The sequence below is a fragment of the Astatotilapia calliptera genome, chromosome 10 (assembly GCF_900246225.1).
Source record: "Astatotilapia calliptera chromosome 10, fAstCal1.2, whole genome shotgun sequence".
NCBI classification, from domain to species: domain Eukaryota; kingdom Metazoa; phylum Chordata; class Actinopteri; order Cichliformes; family Cichlidae; genus Astatotilapia; species Astatotilapia calliptera.
Window position 1 is genome coordinate 5,449,689 of NC_039311.1, and position 15,511 is coordinate 5,465,199.

A 15,511-nucleotide genomic window follows, 5' to 3' on the forward strand; every position below is an offset into this window, starting at 1 on the left:
CTCCACTTCTGTAACATTGATTCATTAATGTTGAATTCTCTGGCAGCGGCTCTATTCCCATGTTGTTGCAGTATACTAATGACTAACCTCGTATTGTGGATGGATTATCTCAGTTGTTCTCCTGACTGAAGATTGGTCCTTTTACAGCATCCTGCCATGCGATTGCATTTGTCTCTAACCATGAGGAACCTTAACGTTAACTTTTATAAGTGGAAAAGTGTTAGTGTTCGTCCTCCAGCTTCACTGTTTATGTTATGCTAACATAGCTGTGTCGCTAGCGATCACGTAGCACATCATTATATACCAGCTAGCCCAACTTCAGTAACCCTACAAACGTCACTGCTGTTTAGTTTTCTGTCTTCATTTATGTTGGAAGTGATAGCAGAGCTGTACGTTTGATTTTTTTCAGAAATCTCTCAGTCAGAACATGCAATATCATGCTTAGGTAACTAGCGAAACTAGCGAGCTAACTTCCGCTAGCTTCCTGCTAGCTTCTAACTTCGTTAAATGTAATACATTTTGTTTTCATGGATGCCTGGAAGTTAAACTTTATAGTTACACCTGGTAAAGCAGCAATGCTGATCGTTTTATTAAAGATGAAAGAATTTAGACAGTTTTTAACTCTTAGTGATGCTGCAGTGTTCGTTTGACCTGAAGTATACGGAGTTTAGGACCCAGATTACTCCCAGATTTAAGAGCATCTTAGTCCGACAAATACGACAATAACGACGGCCGCTTGCATGTTCTGCAAAAAAATGTGCTTTGTCGTGTATCTGACGGACAAACACCAAACCAGTTCCACATCACGGAAGTTGCACCTTTTTTACAAACCAATTCTGGTTCATCTGTTTCACTCAACAATCGGCCATGTGCGTATGAAAACAAAGGCACTGCGCATGCGCGTTTTACTCATATTCTATCGCGATATTTCATTTTCCTATCGTTGCCTAACATTATACCGGTATTACCGTGAACGGTATAATATGGCCCAGCCCTAGGTCCAGCTTATGAATAGCAGTTACAGAGGTCTTTATATGAGCTCTGAACTCTCTCAAGGAGACACAAGATTTCAGCTTTAAAGTGCACTGAAGGTTATTCAATGACTGAGGTGTAAAGTTGGACAACGTTGTGCTACTGAGTTAAAAAATGATGTAAGAAGCAAACTAGAGGAACACAAATCATAGCAGCTGTTTGATGTTATTCAGGGTTTACCCAACATGGCATTGAACATGAAGCTGCTAGTAAAACTGCCTCCTTAACTAAATGAAGGCCAAGAAACCAGATTATAAAGTGCACAGTGATATCAAGATGTTTGATATGAAACATAAAGAACTGTGACACACAAAGTGCAAAGGAGGCAGCGTGCATATAAATAGTGTCGTCATTATCAAGAACATAAGTGCTTTTAATCAGTAAGGAAGAATACAACATTGTATTAACAATTTTAATAGATTTTTTTTCAGTAAACTCATACAAAAGAAAGCATTTATAAAATCAACAGACTGAAGGTTGTAGTTGTTACAGTTTTGTATTTTCTAATTAGTTTTAGTTTTTGTCTGAAAGCTTTATTTTAGTAAGTATTCAGGACAACACTTTGTAAAGTCACACGACTCAGTTATGTAGACGTGCCGAGTCAGACCTTTACCAGAGTAACAAAGATAAAGACATTTCCTGTGTATTTCTATTTTGAGTTAATTTGTAAGTTGTTGTTTTTTTTTTCAAACATCTTTTTAAAATATATTTTTTAATAATTTCAGTTGACCAAAAATATTTTTATCACATCCTAATCAAGCTTAATTGTATCCTTCATGTTGCTCTGTGTGCGTGGATCACACTGCAACACTATTATGAATTATAAATGTGTGTTTTTGAGTTGCCTTAAGGTCTCTAGCTCACTCGTGTTCTGGATTCAGTTTGTCTGTAACATTTCCTGATTATCTTAATCAAACGTTAAATATCTACTCAAATATACACAGAGACTGAGAGAAAGTGCTGTTCTCTTTAGTCTGATGCTAATCTGATAAGAACATCTAGGATATGAACTGCAAGTTGCCCAAAAACGTATTTGGGGATGATAACTAAAGCACTTGTAAAATATACAATTTAAAATTTTTGTTAACCTAATTAACTGAAAAAGAATTAATAAAATAAGAAGAGTCATGGTTTCTCTTTGGTTACACGTTCCTCAGTCAAGTCAGTTCAGCTACCTGCTTTCAAACGGCTCCGTCACACCAAAACTGGGAGAAGATCCACCCGCCAGCATGTTAAACTGGTTTAAATGCCACGGAACTGCTTAAAGAATGGCTTTGGTATTACAGGAAGGCTTCAAGTCTGAGCTTCTCTTAACGTTTAAACAAGTGACGGCCTTCATTTAATTCAATTCACTGTAATTTCACACAAATGCTGTGTTGTGTTGCATGTGGCTTCAGATCCACGGGTTCCCTTGTTCTAAAACTGAACTGAATCAGGAGTTTTTGTTTTTTAAATTATTATCTTATGTAGTACTATGTGTACATCAGAGACGAGATTTTGAAAAATCAGTACATGTATTACAGTAAAATCAAAAGAAAAGATAAAATAATGAAAATGTCATTGGTCTTTCTTACCATTCAGTTGAATCAGAATGTCTAATCTGAGGCTAACATCCAAGTATGAATATTGGGGAGTTAAAAATTTCCTGTAAAACTCCATATTTGAGCAAGCACTTATTGTTGGTGACACTATTTGGATGGATGGGTTCCAGGTGGTGCTTTAATTATAACTGAGAGATATTTTCTTAAATATGGACATGACATGTTTCATTCACCGTCACACATGAATATTTGATGCTGCAGAGTTTACTTTGTGTCTTGTAACTGATGTGTGGTGTTATTGGAGACCTTTTTTTAATGCAAGACAGTGCAGTATGTTTTCTTGTGTGTTTTCACTTGTGTTGGGTGTTAGAGAAACTTCACTTTCTTCCTCAAGGACGCTTTGACAGAACAGATGGCTCTCTTGAGGATCCAACCTGTAACCTTTGAGACGTGTCGTGTGACCTTTCAGAGCAGTTTCTCTCTAATCGACAGGCAGCTCTGCTCCTGGCATTACTGCTGCATGAATGGAGAATAAAGGCTGATTGCAGCGATAACACTGCAGGCACATTCATTAGTTGTACACAAAAAGGTTTCCTAAACATCAGAGTGGTTCCTGCCACAAGTGTATCACATTGTACCCTTTAGAATGATTGTGTGAAGGCATTTCTCCACACACTGTTTTGTTGTACATTGCTGCTGGCACTAGCTCAAGGGTTCAATGGTTCTCCCAGTGCTGATGAGGCTCTGCAGAATAGAGTTTAACACAGTGGGAGGAATGTTGGAAATGGGGAAGAACCTCATTAAGCAAAAAACACAAGTCACTGTAAATGTCAGTCTTGTAGTGGCGTGGGAGTAAGATAAGAACCCAGGCACTGTTTAAAAAGGTAGTTTGATTTTAAAATATGTTCCTTAAAATGTTGAATAAACCTGTGAGTGAAATAGTGGATGTGACTTATGCAGTATGTGGCTGCTACAGTAGGAGTGTTGTTAACAACATAGTACTCCATTTTTATTTTATTTTTTTTGATATTTGGGTCTTTGTATAGGTTTAAAATTATCTGTTGGGAGAAAAAAGAGAGACAAATATCAAAAACATAAACGTACCATTTTTAAATTATGTTAGCAAAAGTTCACACCCACATTTCACAGCAGACAGAGGTCTTCTATTGGTTACACATTTTTGGAGCATCTCTGCTTTCATTTTCATCCTCCCTCTCTTTATTGTTCTTAAATGAGGTTACAGAGCCCCTCTCAGCTGTTTACAGACTATTATGCTTCCTGTATGGTTAGCAGGATACAAACACTAGTTATTTGACAAATAAAGACCACGCACACGCATGAATGCTGGTAACGGCATGAGTTTATTTGGTTCTTTTCCACTTAACTCGACCACTTGGTTTTTAGGGGTTTCCATTAGGTGGTAGTACCGATTACCTAGTACTTTTTTTTTTTTTTAGTACCTACTTGACTGGGGATCAAAGTGATCTCTTCCGGTCCTGCATTTCTTCAATGATCCCACCCACATTAAGGTGGTACTCTACTGTAATGGACAACAAAAACAGTAGAGCCAAGCCGAGTAGGTGCTAGTGCAAAAAGGCTCTGGAAAAAAGAATCAGAGGAAAGGTCTTTGAATTAGAAGTTTGTTTCACACGCTGCCTTCTGTTCATGTAGAATGTGTGTTATGATGTGAGTATGAAGGGTGCACAGTTACAGTGCAGGCCCCCTGCCGATGTGCTCTTTAGTGATCCCAGTGGGTATTTTCAAGTAGTTTATTTGAAAATACCCACTGGGCCGTTGTGTCTCTTTACTGGTAAGGCTATATGTGGAATTCCTATTTTGTACACCTCCCAGCACCACTCTTAATCCCTGCTCAGTGTGAATGTACTGGGAAAGAGGCATGAAAAGTCGACAAATCTCTGTTTATACTGTTACAGATAAATGTGGCAGAACTGAGCCGGCCTGCTGCTCACTCTCTAAATGATGTTTGTCGTGGGAAACTTTAATGACCTCTTCATTTTGCGAAACAACTTCTACAAATTGCTGCTTGCCTGTCCGTATCAGAAAGCATGAAATGGTTGCATATTGCTGGTATTCAGTGAGCCTCTCAGAGACACTGGAGTGAAATGCTCCATTCAAAGCTCAATGCTGTTGCTAGGTTGTCAAAAACTGGTCCAGAAGTGTCCAGGTTGCCATTACTGGCTAATTTGCACATCAATGTATTTGAAGTCTTTCAAGTTAGGGAAAGGGCTCCACTGGATGGGCCCCCAGTGGTTTATCATTCTGTGCGTGTTCGAGGTCGAGGAGGTCAGCGGTGTCAGAACAGGAGGCGACTACATGCTGGCGCTCCTTTGGCGTGTTTTAGCCACAGTAGTGAAATGGCTCTATGGAGGTGGCGTGTTTGTATGTACCCAAATCTACTACTTTACTTCAGATATTTTAATGACTGTTGCAGTTCTCCATCAGCCCCTTTAAGCTCCAGTATGCCTGCCGTGTTGGTCGCTTCACGTGGCACCAGTAACATCTATAACAGCCACTTGTATTTATAGAAGGAAGTGAATCTCTGAGGTTCTGTACAACCTGAGACTCCTCTGTCTTCAGCCCAGCCATGGTGGCAGCGGCACCATGTTACAAAAATCAAGAGATGTGCGACAGGTCAAAGCCAGTCGAGGTGACATCAGATCCATCGTGCCACAGGGTGATGGATCAGCGTGAGCACAAAAGCACCCTTCACCTGTCAAACAGTTTCCCTGAACTCGAAAGTTTGAACTACTTAAAACTCTAACTTACCCATCCTATAACTCATTATACAGGACAGTTGAGCTTTTTCAGTGGTTTCCATTCAAGGTTTCGTGGAGGTTTTTACTATTAATGTTGGTGCTTCCTAAAAGTCTGTTTAGATTATTCCTTAAACACAAACATGATGAAACAACTAGAATATTTACGTGGTGTCCACAAAAGGATAAATGGAGACCAAACGAATAATTCAATTCACATTTCTCCAGGATGAGGTGACATCTCATGTCATATTGATTTGTTTTATCTTCTTTTTTTGAAGTGTCACAGTTTGGTGTTTTTTGGAGCCAGAAATTACTATACAAGGATAAAAGGGTAGCATGCTAAATTATATGCTATCGCTAGCTAGTTTAGATGGCAAGTTGCATCAGACGTGTATGCAAGGCTGCAACGATTCGCCGACATAATCGTCGATGCAGAATTTTATTGACGTGTCATATTCTAAATGTGTAAATGTGTTATTTTAATACACTACAGCAAGCGATGGGGGCACTAACGCCTAAATCATCTGCTAAGACTGCTCTCAGTACTAACGAAGAAGAACGTACTGTGAACAGCAAAGTAGGAGGAAGTTTAAAAAAATGGAAACAGATTTAAAAAATAGAGTGAAAGCATTAAACAGAAAACAAAGTTAAATGCAGACTGTTCAAAGTAGAACTTTCCTTCCATGACAGCATTTTTCTTTTCAATGCTGCTATCATTTCAGTAATTAATGTCCAGTACTCAATGCAGCTCTGTTTATAGACATACAATTTCTGCTTTGTTTTAATCTCATAATCTCAGATTTATTTATTTTTTAATGCTGAAGTCATTACTGTACAAATCTGAAGCGCTAGAATTACTGTTGAGCTGTAACAGAGAAAAGGTAAATGAGAGAAGCTCATGTTGCAGACGAGCATCAAGTCTCTGTCTCTTTAAATTGTAGCTGCTGTGGCTTAAAGTGAAGGAGGGATGAGTGAACTTCGCCTTGCTGATATTGATTTAATGTTGAGTGACCTGTTTATATTTATGACTCACTACCGCACTCCGGAGACGCTCTGCTTCGTGACATTGAACCGAAAGTGACAGAGGCAAAAGATAAAAAGTTAAAATGTGACCTTTATGGGAATTAACATTTTCACACTCGTTTCTTAAACTGAAATGTAATTGAATTCGATTTTTATTTTTAAAGAAAAACTACAAGTAAACTTAAGATCTTAACCGTCACATTGTCTGAATTTTTCCAGTTTTCCATGTTCCAGTTTTTGGACCTGGTGCGTCCCCTAGCTGATACATTTGGGAGCATGGATGGTTGCATTTGCATTGAGACAATAATTACATCTTCATATCTATTTTTTTTATGTTTGTTTGTTTGATTAAACATGAAAGAAGACATGTACGTGGACCGGAAAATATTAGAACATTGACTTATTCTAAGTAAAGGAACATGCTCGACTAGTTGACTAATCATCACCATTGTTACTAGTAGGTTCCAGATGTGGTAGCCATTTAATACGACCTTGGGGTAATAAACTTAGGTTTATCAGTTTTTCTACTGTTAATTTGTCGTGTTTGAGTAATATGTGAACATCTTTTGTAGTATCGTGTTTTTTAATATCATATTCTTTCCATTGGTTTATTTTAAGTGTCTTTCTTTTTCGTCGTCTGGAGTATAATGTGTAATGTTGATAATGCGTGATGCAAGCTGTTAATCGGCATGATTAATGGTGACTAATGGTTTGGAATGCCCTTTTTATTAGTTTTTTTCACTACTTTAACTTGATATATGAGGGTGTTTTTTAGTTTTAGACTAGTCGGTAAGTCTAATTCTTTTTCCTCGTTTAGTCGACTAAGAAATTAGTTGTCCTGATGATCCGTTAATGCATTGTAGGCTCAGGGGGCTAGCTTATCCCAGTGTCAGAATGTAAAAGTTGGGGTACACAGGGCCACCAGAGAGAGACAACCACATACCAGAAGGGTCTGCTACAGAAATAAACGGCTGAGCGAGCCAAGCATAAAGTCTGAATGGCTAAGTCACTGTGGTAACTTGAACTAAACACCTAACCTGTTCTGGAGCATCTTATATTCTGAGTTTTGGTTTAACATCAGCTGGAAGTGCCAACTTTTCACAGAGCCTTTAATTTACAGTATGTTTGAGGTACATTGTATATTGTGCAAGTTGTTAAGCCGTACCTAAGTAAAACCACTGAAACAGCGGGTCACATTTTCACAGCAACAAGCATGTATTCATTTGGTGCAGCGAATGTGTAAATGTTGGTATTCTTTATTATAATCTGCCAAGTCCGGAAATACAGCTTCTAGAACAAAAACCAAGAATACTTCTTCAATCAGTTTAAAATGTCAGAGCTTTAATGTTCAGTCATCACAGTGGAAATAAACAGCAACGCGGAGAGTGAGCCAGCAAAGGCAAACAAAACTATGTTGACCTTCCTTCGTAGAACACCCCCCGGAGGTCTGAACCTAGAGCCTTTTTGCTGTGAGATGAGATTGCTAACCGCTCCCAGTTGGGCTCTAGTAAGCTCAAGATTTCCTGTTTTTGCCATTCAGATTAGAGTGAGGATGTTTATTGTGTAGAGACTATTGAATCTTGATTTTTAATCTCCTGTGAGATGAGCTGAGGCTCTGTCCTCTCTCAAGGTCAGCCATGTTGTGGCTTTTTCTGCTGCATCAGGTGTTCGTGGGAAGCTCACCCTGCTTTGCTGTGCCTGGCTGCCTGCTTGGTATACACAAACTCGCTTTCTGTTAACAAATGCACACACTTCATTCCGTCTGCACACGGTACCTAAAGGGATATGTGTTTCCATACCCACAGCATAAACAGGCGGATGAAGTCACACAAAAAACATCTAGTTAATGTCAAATGGGATGAGCTGCCTTTGTGTGTGAGTTAACAGTAGCTCAGGGCAAGCTGTGTTTCCAACATGAAGCCCATGTCCATGTCAACAACTTGCCCGGGTTGTGCCAGGCCAGTCCGCTTGTGCATAGCAGTCAATACAGCCACGTGCTGCAGGTCAATAATGTGGTGGTTAAAAAAGGTGAACTGCGCTGTGCAGCATACAGAAAAGTTTATCATCTTTCCATTCAGACTTACTGCTTATATCAAAGACGGTCACAGGTCAAAAGAGTTCGTCGCTTTTCGATTGGTTTGGAAGAAGCTTAATCACTCTGGATTCAAGTGCATGCTTGTTATTTTCAGGACAAAGATCTCTGAGTCACTTAACTCATTCACTGCCAGCCATTGGCAGTGAATGAGTTAAACCCATTGACTCATTCACTGCAATTGACGGCTATAGACGTCAATGGCAGTGAATGAGTTAAATGTCTCAAAAGAAGGTGAGGCAAATATTTGGAGTCTCTAATACTGGCATTAAATTACTATCCATGTTAATAGATGACATGTGCCTTTTAAACATGGTGCCTTTTTTGCCTGAGCTACACTTTGTGTGCACCAGAGAGGCCGGAGGATTACGTATGCCCGGCAAGTCTGCCTCGGATGTAGAACCAGCTGCTTCAGTGTGGCTTGTGAAGATCCTCTTCCTCCTACGCTTTCTCCTCTCGCGCCCCACTCTTGGCACCATCCTCTTGGGATTACAGAGCGTAGCCATTGACTGCCACAGAAATCTGGCTCTTTGGCTCCCAGGGGATGTAAAGTTCTTGGTCATTCCTGTTGTGTCACTGTGATCTATTTTGTTGCACTGACATGTTAAGATTTCCCTGGGAGGTTTTGTGGTGGGTGGTATTACAGAGATAATACCAGAGATGCGAAGATGTTCTCTCCTGTGATTATAGTCACGGTGATGATTCAGTGGGTGGGTGATGAGCGCTGTTAATATTCCCTAAAGTCACCTTAATCACTGTACAATGCTCCCACTATGTGTGCTTGGCACTGAACACAGGAAGGAGTGCTAGCTGTTTCTATGACGTGCAGAGACCCCTCAGGTAGTAACTTTATTCCATAGTCGCATGATGACAAAATAATTTAAAGCATTTTGCAATTCATTCATTTGAAGGAAAAACATAGTTTTGGTTCAGGTTATAAGTCTGATGTGTAATAACTTCAAAGGACTTTCAGCTCCTACATGTTTCTGCTTGAACACATAATAACCTGCATCCGCTAAATGGAGCAAGATGATATAAGGTGTGATTTTAATAAACAAAGAACAAAGTGAACACACATTTAAAGATTCTCGGTTTAAAAACATTCAAAGGCTGCAGGTGGATCTTAAGAGCAGTAGTGAACGGTAACTATAGCTATACGTACAGGTTGTTTAGTTGTTATAAGTGATGGATGCATCGATGGTGTCAGTTTGTAAGCCTCACATTTCCTTGTTTGCGCCTTTGATATATCAGGGTTTGCATCTTCTCGTGATATGTTACATTACTGTAAATTAAATCTTTGTCGAACTGTTGCCTTTATAGAATAAGCACTTGAAGATATTAGGAAGTAGTCATTTTTCAACACAGAAAATAATTTCTGGTAAGTAGTAAATTACATGATTCTTATATAGCGCTTTTCTACTCTTCGTAGTACTCAAAGCGCTCTATACAACATGCCATATTCACACCCATTCGCACAAGCACAGTCTTCTATAATTTCAGTGCTTACTAACTACCATTCATACACATTCGTACTCCGATGCATCTGAGAGCAGCTTGGGGTTAATATCTTGCCCAAAGATATTTGGCATGCAGACTGGTGAAGCCAGGGATCGAACCACCAACTTCTTTGCATGTGTTTACTTTGTCTCACTCCTTCATTTAACAGATATGTTGTTTACCAAAGAGTAACTGCCACAGGCTGCAGTAGACTGTAAAGCAAACAAACTGTTTTTTACCAGACTAACATGAGAAATCGCTGCGCATGATGGATAAGTTGAAATGCTGCTGCACAACCAACTCGACCAGTCAGAGGCCGGTGTTGAGCTTTTTGGTAAGCGTAGTAACTTTTGGCGTGAGATTTGCATTGCTGAACATCCTATGCTAGCATTCTGCTTGTAGTTTGTGGCTGACGTTGATGAGGGTGGAGAACACATTCGTTTGCTATAACCTTTTAGGACTTTCTGGAATGTTTTTGGAACTTTCCCTTGAAATCAGACCTACTTGTGGAGATGTGAAAAAGAATGGCTGACCAAAAGATGCGAGGACTGTAAAAAGACTGTTTGAGGATGGAGACTTCAGACAGCACAGCTACCGCAGCGGGAAAGCCGATGGAGCTGATGATGTTGTTTGACTTTTGGTTCACATTGGACAGCGTGTGCCATGTGTTGGGACCAAAGAAAAAAATCCTGTCGTGCAAAAGTCATGACTTATCTGGTCTGCTGACTAAAGTTAATTTGTTTTTGTTTTTTTTCTACCACCCCAATCTCACCCACCCCCCCACCCCGCCCGTCTTCGCACATCTTTTCCTGTGTACCTTTTACACCACATCATGTTCTCAGTCTTGTCTCTTTTCTTATTCCCCACATTCCTCTCCATCCCTCTGCTTTCCCCCCCCTCTGTCGAGTTCCTACATGTGATTTCTTTTTATCTCGTTCCTCTTTCTCCCTCTTGCTCTACCTCTTCACATCCTCCCCCTTCCCTCCCGCCCCCTCCCTCTCTCCCCCTCCCTCTCCGCTTCTCTGGCAGGCTTCTCATTGCAGTGAGTCAGTATCATGGAGGCAGGCAGCGGGGCTGCCGCAGCGGTGGGGAGTGCAGCACTGGGTTTACTGGGAGCCACAGCCACATCCAGCCATGACATCTTGGACAGGTAAGCGAGCTGCATGAGGCTGGCACACACCCCCAGGAACACACTGCCCCCGACGTTCTCCATCAGAGTGGAGAGTGTGTGGAAGAGAAGGACCACACCTTAGGGCTTTGAATAGCATGTTAGTTTGTTTATACTCAGAAAACAGGTATGGAGAGTTTGTGAGCATCTGTGTGTGTTTTGGGGGTGAGGTCGGAGGATGGGAAGGGGTGTGTGTGTGCTTGCTTACTTACAGTAAGTGAGCCCATCTTCTTCTCTCTGTGCATGCGTGTGTCTCGTCTTCTGTACCATTACTCTCACTTCATGTGAGGCAAATGCACTGGCAGGCAGTTCAGTTTTTCAGCTGATAGTTGGAGAATCTGGTTTGTGCTCGTAAGAGTGTGTGTGTGTTCACGCTATGACACAAGGGGGGAGTTACTTGGCTTCCTCTGTGCCTGAAGGAGAAATGACACCAGGGTATGCGCATGCAGAGGAGAAGGGGAGGCATTGGTAAACGTGCCTGAGCGCTGTAGCTTTGCTGATAGGTTGAGTTTGTACAGCCCCCCCCCCCTCACACTCCAGCACACAGACGCACACAGAAACCGTAAAGCCCCATAGCAACTAGCCATCACTGCTGGAAACTCCTCATTCAGACTCCCAGATCCCAGCTCCAAAAACCAGTGTCCCCATCGATAGGCTGAGTAGATCAGCTTTCAGCTAGTTACGTCATCTCTACAGCTGTGCACCCACACCCACACGGACTGTCGTCACACACACCCTCCCCTCAAGCATGCACATTCACAAAAACGCATATGGACTTTCATCCAGTAAACACGCATGCTTCACAGGGATGTTTTAGGACAAACACTGCTGTAGCTGTTCCAAGGTATGCCTCCCTGTGCATAGCGAGCTCTATCATGAGCCAGCGGGTGCTCCTGGAACATTCCGGTTGTTACGCTCTCTACCACTGAGGTATAAGTAATCTCCGACACGTTCCGGGGATCTCCTTTGACACATTATACAATGTGAGATTGCATAATGAAGGGAATGAAGGCTGTGAGTCATTTAGCTGTTATTTCCTTACTATTTCTGTTAGTCACCACTCGCATTTGATTGACGAAGACAGATTTTCTGCAGCCTTCTCTGAACTACACCTTTATGCTGTTCGTCTGAGCAGGTAGACAGAGGCCTCTGTCTATCTCGCCAACGTTACTGCTAATGTGGGCTATTCTCGCTGCTGGATTAGTGGCGTGTCGTGCGCATCTGTCTGTGTTTTTGCAGATGTGCTGTCTAGCTTAGTTTTTCTATTTTTTGCTCATGGTGTTGGGGATTACAGTTAAGGCCGCTCAGCTCTTCCACCTGCCCCTTTCTCAGTGCCCCTCCAGTCCTGAACTGGGTCTAAATCCTGTACTGAGGTTACCATGGCAGCAGCAGCTTAGCATATATGAGACAGTGGTCCCACGTTACTAGTGAGAGCAAGCTGGTGAAAAATTAGAAGAGGTGAAGATGAGCAAAGGGAAACTATGAATTGGATGATTCCTTTTTTGCTAAATGTTTCCTGATGATGATGATGTATAAAGTATCTATACAGGAGTATGTCTGCTCAACCTGACACTGCAGATTATTTCTTTTTTCTGTGTGGGTAGGAGAAGGTTTTTGGCTTGACCTAGTGCAGTATAAAAGTAGCCGGCTGAATCGTGGTGGACAAAGTTTGATCACAGGATCAGGAGCCGGGACTGACGAGTGACGAGAACCCCAATTGGGGACACGAGGGCCTCAGGAGGTGACGCAGAGCTGAATGCTGTAAAGCTGCATGCTGTTTTGGGATGTCGTAATCAAGTCTGGGATAAGCGGACCACAGAGCAGGATGGAGTGCAGGAGGAGGCCTATGCAAACGAACCAAATGGATCACATTGCTGGTAATTTAAGGCGGGCGCAGGCTGCTGGGGGTATAGCTTTCATGTGTTGATTCAGGGATCTGATAAAACGTTAATGAGTAACTTGATGTTTATCTGAGCTCACAAGATGTGCAGGTTTGAGCTGAGAGTGCAGCATGTTTTTTAACATGTCACCTAAGGGCAAGTATGTCAGTTTTTACTTGTGAATATACATTTACTTTTTGTTGTTAATACTGCTAAACACATTAAAACAACTGAGTCTTTCTGCTTTGACAAGTCTGAGGAAATATCCTTGATTATGTCATAGTGTTGTCATCGTTTGTGATATTGTGTTTTTGGCGATTAGGTTTAGAGACTAGTGTGCAAGATCTGAGGAAATTACCACAGCAAGGGTCTAATGAAAGATCATTTTGAGTTGCATTGTGGGAAATCTCTGCCTTTGCTCCTTTCTGATTGTTTTGATTTTGCAAAATGTTCAGAGACATATTACGTTGCAGCCTTTTAAACAGAGTGGCTGGGTTTACAAAGCATACACAGCTTATGAGTCTATGGGGAAGAAAATGCCATCTGATTCAGGATAACATCATTTGTCTCGTGACTATGGAAGTTAATCATGAGACAAGTTAAATCTTTGAATAGGAAACATAATGTTTGGATCTTGGGCAATGTGGTGACAAATGTCCTAATAAGAAAAAATAACTTTCCTATATGTAGCACATGTTGTACATACATGTCCAGACTCGAAAACAAGCATCTTAAAACTATATAGCGCAGAAGTCCCACCCACTTGTTTTTCAAACCTGGGTTTGCGAGGGGCAGCCAGTGAGAAGAAAACTGCCTTAAAGGGCACCAAGGCCCAGTATAAGATACATAGGAGTTATGTGTTAATTGGGAATCATGCAAAGCTGCTCCAGCAAATTCTAAAGAAATAAAGGTGCAGTTTGAAATGAGCAGAACACGTCCCCTTTAACAAACTCTTCCAAGTGAATTAATCAGAGAGGCTTCAAATTCAGATTTGGTTCGTGTCCTCTGAAGAGCGTTGCAATGCATCATTATGGAAATTGCGACTTTTCATTGAACAGTGTTTCATTGAACATTGTTGCCGTGGCAACATCCAGGCATACAATGTGCGGCTGTGAAAAAGAAAGTTGTTTTAACACAATTGTACATTGTCCAATGTTCCTATGCTGAGAGAGACATTCTGTGTCGTAGGGCAACAGAAAGCCGACAGTAGATGTATTTCCACATGTGATGTGCAGCTTCGTAACAATTATGTAGATCCATTCACTCTTAATGTCTAAGAGTGAATGGATCTACATCAGCGGTCCCCAACCTTTTTTGCGCCACGGACTGGTTTATGCCCGACATTATTTTCTTTTCTAAATGTACTTGTATATTGTTCACATGTTGAAATAAATTACCAATCAATCAATCAATCAATTATTTTCACGGACCGGCCTTTAAGGTGTCGCGGATAAATACAACAAAATAAAACTAGTACCGGTACCGAAAAAAAGAAGATTTATTCATAACACACGTGAAAAGACCCAGGAAAACAGAGTAAACGATAACAAAATGGTTAAAATGGTTAAAATGGTTAAAGTGGTTTAAAATGGAGCACTGTAACAAAAAATAATTTCCCCCAGGGATCAATAAAGTATTCTGATTCTGATTCTGATTCTGAAAATAACGCTGAAAACCGATAAAAACCCTGAAAACCAGACATTTCACGCTTGAGCCTCAACTCTCGCGGCCCGGTACCAAACGACTCACGGACCGGTACCGGTCCGAGGCCCGGGGGTTGGGGACCGCTGATCTACATGACGCCAAAGCCCCTCAACTCTCTCACACTAATGAGCACAAAGGTACAAGGACCCAATCACTGGTGCTTGGAGATTTAAAATCTTTTAGTCCTTAGTCACTAGTCAGCAATAACCCAGGAAAATGCACTTTTTAAATTATGATTACATTTATTAAGAGAAATAAGCTGTCCAACCTACCTGGCTTTTTCTGGAAAAAGTAGTTACCCCCTCACTTGTCCCAGACCTCTTTTACCTTGTCAACAGTCAGTGTTCATGACTCAACAGCAAGAAAGAGAATGGAAAAAAATGGTATCCAAGGGAGAAAGCCACTGCTGGACTAACAGGATCATCTCACTTTTACCAAAAAACATCTTAATGATCCACAAGACTTTTTAAAGGTTTGCATTTCATTACATCTGTCATAAAACTAACACAGCATTTCATAAACTTGTGGTAGTGTAATATTCTGGGGCCGCTTCAGGACCTGAACAGCATCCCATAATTGATGAAACCATAAATTCTGTTCTCTGAAAGGAGAATGTTTGGACCTTGAAATCAGCATGTCCACCTCTGAATTTAACATAAATAATAATATTGTAATAAAAATTACAAAGTGTGCCACTTATCGCAAAGTTCATATCTGACCCAACAGCATCATTATTCATATATATTCGTATATATCCACATACGTATCTTAGATTTTTAATAATATATGCTGCCCAG

The 15,511-nt window shown here is 40.9% G+C and overlaps 1 protein-coding gene across 3 annotated transcripts in view; it reads left to right on the forward strand.

Moving 5' to 3' along the window:
- Positions 1-15,511, forward strand: part of arhgap32b (Rho GTPase activating protein 32b) — a 121,430-nt gene that overhangs the window by 29,156 nt on the left and 76,763 nt on the right. For all 3 annotated transcript variants that reach the window (XM_026182996.1, XM_026182997.1, XM_026182998.1), the window contains exon 2: positions 10,992-11,112. In XM_026182996.1, coding sequence (XP_026038781.1) covers positions 11,018-11,112 — 95 coding nt within the window. In that variant the 5' untranslated portion in view covers positions 10,992-11,017. The remainder of the gene's footprint in view (positions 1-10,991; positions 11,113-15,511) is intronic.